The following is a 6,000-nucleotide window of genomic DNA, read 5'->3' as shown; positions in this document are numbered from 1 at the left end:
ATCACCAGAAATTTTCACTCACCTGTCGGTATAATTTGGCTAGCAGTTTCCGCGAATTGCCACGAGTGGCGCCACCGGTCGAAAAAATAATGGTATTCCGCAATTAAATGCGATTTTGACAGTGTTCTGGTTGTTTATTGTTATTATCAATAACAGTGGGTTAATCTACGTACTTTCAGCTACAAATAGAGTGCTTCAGCTAAACAAATGCTGTCCGTATAACGGTTTACGAGCTGTTCATAGTGAACTAACCGGGGTACGCATGACGAGATACAGTGTGAACCGTTGTAAATAAATTGCGATTTTAACATTGTTCTGGTCGATTATTGTTATTGCCACTGACAGGAGATTAATCTACATTCTTCCAGCTACAAGTTGACTGCTTGGTCAAGACGAATCAGCTGTTATAGGGTACTAATCTACATTCTTTAAACTTCGAATGTAATGCATGACGAAGAAAAGTGTTGCCTATTTAGTGGTTATGTAATTGCCACAGATTTCGATCGGATTTACACTGCTAAACGAGCATCAGTTTTCCTTGTCATGGATTACATTGGAAGTTTAAAGAACGCAGATTAGTACTCTCTAGCAGGTGGGAACCAGTAATTACAAGAACATTGTTAATATCTCAATTGTTTGCAACGGTTGACACTCTCGCGATGCGTACCCCGTTTAGTTCACTTTAAATAGCTCTTCCAACGTTCTATGGACAAGTTACGGCTTGATCAAGCATTCAGTTTGAAGCTAAAAGAACGTAGATTAATCCACTGTTATTGAAAATAACAATAAACAACCAGAACACTGTTAAAATCGCATTTAATCGCGGAATACCACTATTTTTCGACCGGTGGCGCCATCCGTGGTGAATCGCTGAAACTGCTAGCCATATAATTGGTTAGCAGTTTGACCGATTCGCCACGGATGGCGCCACCGGTCAAAAAAATAGTGGCAGTCCGCAATTAAATGCGATTTTGACAGTGTTCTGGTCGTTTATTATTATTTTCAATGGCAGTCGATTAATCTACGTTCTTTCAGCTATAAATGGAGTATTTTATCTAGACGAAAGTTATCCGTATAACGGTATAAGAGCTATTCAAAGTGAACTAACCCGCGTACGCATGACGCGATACAGTGTCAACCGTTGCAAACAAATGCGATTTTAACATTGTTCTTGTAATTACTGGTTCCGAGCTGCTAGAGAGTACTAATCTAAGTTCTTTAAACTTCGAATGTAATGCGTGACGAAGAAAAATGATGCCCGTTCAGCCCTGTAAATGGGATCCAAACCTGTTATTGTTAGGGTTGCCACTCCATAAGGGGTCAGCATTAATAGTAGCATAAATAATTGTACTAATATTAACTTAAATTATTAATAAAAACTGGTGTTGTGCAGTATTGAGTCTAGGCATTAAGTCGTCAAGAATAATTTGAGACCGACGACGATCATTTTGAGCGCTTAATTACACCGAAAAATAGTTGGCGCCGAATGTTAACGTATCTTAATGATTTATATCTCAAAAAATTACTCCTACAGCACCGTTTATATTTTAATTATAAATAAGATTTCATTGTCACTGAATCATTCATAAAGCAAGAAAACTTTTTAATATTACGTTTATTGAACTAATAATTGCTTTCTGGTCTGCTAGAATTAGCATCACTAGATTTTCATGATATCATTTCATTGTATGCATGCCATTCAGACTTGGAAAGTGTTTTTATCAATGTGTTCCCTTAATTTTTTAATCTCAGTAGCACGTAAGCTTTTGCTGTAAGAGAAAGCTGGGTAATCCTGCTTCGATCTTATCATATCTTTGATTTCTTTCTCCAACTTTCTTATTTGTCTGATTTCAGTCTGTTGCATCCTATAGTGCAGTATTTTCTCGTAATCCTGTTGACGGTTCTGGGACAAGTATCTCGAGAAAAATCTTGTGACTGGTGTCTGTAAGGTATTAGAACATTGTTAGACATCTTATTTCTCAGTCAATGTAACCGAAATATCTTTGAATCCTTACTCTATGATATTCCCACTGTTTTGGGATGTAACCTTCTGGAATCGCTGTCAATGTGGCTGGCCCTATAAACACATTAGCACAGAATATAACTATGCCTACGGGTATAGCCCCCAAGTAAAAGTAGAAGTACATCCACTCCTTTACTTTATGCCATTGCCAACGAGTTGGCTCTATAGTCATAATCCGATGGTGTGAACTGTTTCGTACGATCTCTGTGAAAGAATAAATTAAGCTGAGCAGGTCATCTTAAATCGCAGCACCTTGGACATGTATCTTGCCCAAAGAGGATCATAGTTGTATAAAAATTGATACATTTGCTTTATATCTGTAAAGTGAATTTGAAACTTGCCATTAGGTTGCCACAAAAAAAAAAACTTTCAAGAAACTTGGAGGACAATATATACACTAATTACAAAATAGTACCTACACTGTTACTGTAATTACAAGATAGTAAACTATAGGGTTTATCATTTTAAATAAGTTTAACAGTTATCAGTTATATGAATAATATAATTATTTAAATAAGTGGTACAGGACAAACGTGTGCCAGTAATAAACAACCAAGTGGAGTAACAAAGGACTACGAATTTCTAGGAAATTTTCTAATGTTAGTACGATACAAACAAGTTAAACGAACAGTTCATTCGAATCCGTCCATAAACATGTTGCGTAACAAAACACTGCTAGTTTTAGGAATACTTCCTGATCCATGGAATTGGCGCACAGTGTCACAGTTGTGTTTTGTTATGACGACTCAAATTACCATTGTTTAGCGGCTTTTTCACCAATAATCCATTGATTTTGAAAATTTTTTGGCCACTCGCAAGCAAGGCCTTGCTCCACGCTGCCATGGTTCACCTCTATAACCGTCAGTTACTTTCTCGAGCAAATCGGAGCGTTAATTACAAACCACAGGAACCTACTTACCGACCGAGACGTTCGTTCCAGCCCGCGAAAATTTAAACTACAAACCGTGTAGAAAAACGGTTACGTAATTTTTTAATAGCAATTACATTAAAAATTATTGTCTATATATAGTGATTCCCATACTTATTCATACACTTCTTCAATAATAATTAGATTTAACGATTCTTGTGTAATTTCCATTTGTTTATCCTAATAGCAAACAAGCCTATGATTCACTAGACTGGTTTCGACTCGATTATTTTTTCTACTGTAGTTTCCTACTTTTCTCTCAGAAAATCCTATTCCTATTTTTTATACTATTTTATTTAAAAATGTATACTATTTTTTGTATTGTGGTTCCTATTTTTTCTACTGTAGTTCCAGATTATCATAACAATAATAATTAAATACACTTTTCGTAGCGCTTTTGTCAGATGATGAAACACTGATCGACAAATTAATCGATATAGTTGATGTTTCCCATGTCGTTTCGAGATGCGTATTTATTGTTTACGCGCGCTTCCAATAGAGATAAAAACGACGAAACTGTATCTTTCACGGCGCAATTCAATATAATTCGTCCGGCTAGCGTCAATGCAGCCAGGTCAAGTGACTAATTGAACTCGAGGAATGATTCTGAGTTACGAACACTCGGGAATCTTCGCGATCGTGTTCTTAAAAAACAAAAAAAGAACACAAATAATACTACTTGATAAGTCTATAAGTCAATAATTAATTTCAAAAAAAAAACAATTTCAAATATTATTTTAAATATAATCGTTGTTCCATGATTCAAATAAAATACTATTTTAGATAGACAGAGAAATAGTTTTATTTTAATAGTATAAAACATAAAATAAAATATTTTAACTTTGCATTAAATACTATTTAAAATATTAGTAGAGGTAATATTAATAAAATGCAAGAAACCATAATACTGGTGGAATAAATTTATTTTTCTTTTTATGTATGACTATTTGCATGTAACAGAGTGTATCGTTCAAAGTTTCCATCACTTAAGTTATTCCTTCGCGAGTACAAAATCAATCCAGCGAAGCTAACCAATCTTTCAACTGGAGCAGATGACGGAATCGGCGTATTATACTTTCAAAATAATTATTTCATGTTCGTATACTTTGTGATACTTTGAATTCACAAATCATTATCACCTGAGTATTCCAATATACTAACTATCATTGTCAGTAATATAATGATTACTGACTTTTTCCATGAATGAAAAGAAATCATCTATTTCTACGAGCTTTGCGAAAATGAAGAAGATTAATTAATATTCCTAGATATCACACGACGCCTTGAAGACGGCTTAAAGACGCCTTAGACCTAAAACAGCCGTAAAATGGCCGTCTTCAAGGCGTCATGCGCTATCTGGGTTGTTACGTATATCCACCGAAATTAAATAAAATAAAAATGAAAATAAATAAAAATATTTCAAATAAAAGCCTCACTATTTTGAGTATCCTTCGAATAAAGTACTATTTTGAATGCTGTTACAAAAACTTTTTCCGAGAAATAAAATATTTTATTTCCAAAAGTACACGTATGATTTACAGTAACATGAACTATTTACTATTTAAAATAGTATTTTATCCAGCCTTAGACTCACCCAGATAGCGCATGACGTCTTGGAGACGCCCATTTTACGATTAATTTAGGTCTGAGGCGGCTTTAATCCGTCATTAAGCCGTCTGTGTACTATCTGGGCAGATACTAACCTTCTATTGGATGATCAAAAACGTCCACGTTTTCGACAGAAATTTGTATTGGCGGTTTCAGAACATAATTTTGTTCCACAGTGATCGAGAATGATTACGAAAGTAATGGATCACGTACGTATGTAATTTAACGTGTGTGACTTGCACATGACGCCGGACGGGACAAAGGGTGTTATCGATTGAACACGCTCGGCGTCACCGAACGTCCTCGTTTCGCGACGTGAAGCCACCGATCTTGTGAAACGAAATCAAATCGTCAAAGATCGAGACCAAATTATGAACGCAGATTCTAAAGTTCACGTTCGACCATCACGGTCGCCGATGAATTTTAATGGCTACACGCGTCGTAATACACGACTAGCGATGGGTCGGTGAATAAACGGCTCAAACATGTTTGGACGTTTTCAAACGCAAGATATTCGAACGGTTCGAAAAGAGTTCCGTCGTTTCGAACGGTTCAAACAGTTCCAACGTTTCAAACACTTCGAATGGGTCAAATAGCCAGTGGATCGTAGCCAGCCGATCCTCGAAACAGACGTTGGGAGCCGCGATTCGCAGTTCGTCATCGGATTTCTCGCCGATAAGCCGACGGATAAAAAGATAACGGAGAGGCAATATGCAGCGGTTTGCGCGTGTCCACGTGTTCCATGACTCGATTAGAGAAAAAATTGTCGACTCTTGATGCGACTCTCGACGATTACTGTCGGCAATTTAGCTGGATTCTCGTTATCAGCGAACTCGGCTGATTTTTTTTTCAAAGAAATTGCTGCACTAATAGTTTCAATATCACCGTGTAATAATTTCCAAAGTGAATTGGACACTTAATACATTCGCTGCATCACCCATGAATGTGTCGAAAAAACGAAGAAAAATTCATGGACAGTCAAACTTAACCCTCTAATACTTTACATTTAGAATATCATATTTTCAGGGGATTAATTAATATAATTTAATATTAATATTTCTGACTTCAGAATAACATGATACAACGTATATACCAGTTCCATAATTAAGAAATAACGATTTAAGGGTCTGCGCTGTAATGGGTTAAAATGGCTTTCCACTAATCACTTCAATATTATCCTAGGTGAACAATTTTTAACGTGCAATTTAACAGGATATAAATGATCGTAAAGAGTCACTTATAAATGTAGATACACTTAGAGAAAAGAGAAGTGGTTCCCTATCGATCGACTCAATATCAGCAATGGTCAGATGCGATCCAATGCAACACGATCGGTCAATAAAAACTCCGCCACTAATCTACAATCATCCTTTATTTTCTTCGTTCAGTAAGCGTGTTATCAACTGCCTGCAATAAATCGACACGTTTCAGTAATTCGCCG

The 6,000-nt window shown here is 36.1% G+C and overlaps 1 protein-coding gene across 1 annotated transcript; it reads right to left on the bottom strand.

Annotated features, from left to right (window-relative positions):
- Positions 1 to 1,613: 1,613 nt before the first annotated feature.
- Positions 1,614 to 2,867, bottom strand: LOC107194104 (NADH dehydrogenase [ubiquinone] 1 beta subcomplex subunit 5, mitochondrial). The gene is made up of 3 exons (XM_015583670.1): positions 2,779 to 2,867; positions 2,016 to 2,227; positions 1,614 to 1,942 (listed from the first exon to the last, which is right to left on the bottom strand). Exons 1-3 carry the CDS (start codon positions 2,864 to 2,866, stop codon positions 1,700 to 1,702), a joined length of 543 nt encoding a protein of 180 aa, XP_015439156.1. The 5' UTR covers position 2,867; the 3' UTR covers positions 1,614 to 1,699.
- Between the last annotated feature and the right edge of the window lie 3,133 nt (positions 2,868 to 6,000).

Source organism: Dufourea novaeangliae, unplaced genomic scaffold (genome assembly GCF_001272555.1).
Source record: "Dufourea novaeangliae isolate 0120121106 unplaced genomic scaffold, ASM127255v1 scaffold21, whole genome shotgun sequence".
NCBI lineage: Eukaryota > Metazoa > Arthropoda > Insecta > Hymenoptera > Halictidae > Dufourea > Dufourea novaeangliae.
Note: the sequence above shows the minus strand (reverse complement) of the source record. Positions and strands in the feature narration are given on the sequence as shown.

What these genes read in the sequence shown, in the direction of transcription:
- LOC107194104 (XM_015583670.1), bottom strand. Translation starts at nt 2,866, where the DNA reads ATGGCAGCGTGGAGCAAGGCCTTGCTTGCGAGTGGCCAAAAAATTTTC. An exon ending in GAAAAAGCCGCTAAACAATG is followed by an intron (nt 2,228 to 2,778) that starts GTAATTTGAGTC and finishes ATTCTTTCACAG; the next exon opens with AGATCGTACGAAACAGTTCA. An exon ending in AACAGTGGGAATATCATAGA is followed by an intron (nt 1,943 to 2,015) that starts GTAAGGATTCAA and finishes AATACCTTACAG; the next exon opens with ACACCAGTCACAAGATTTTT.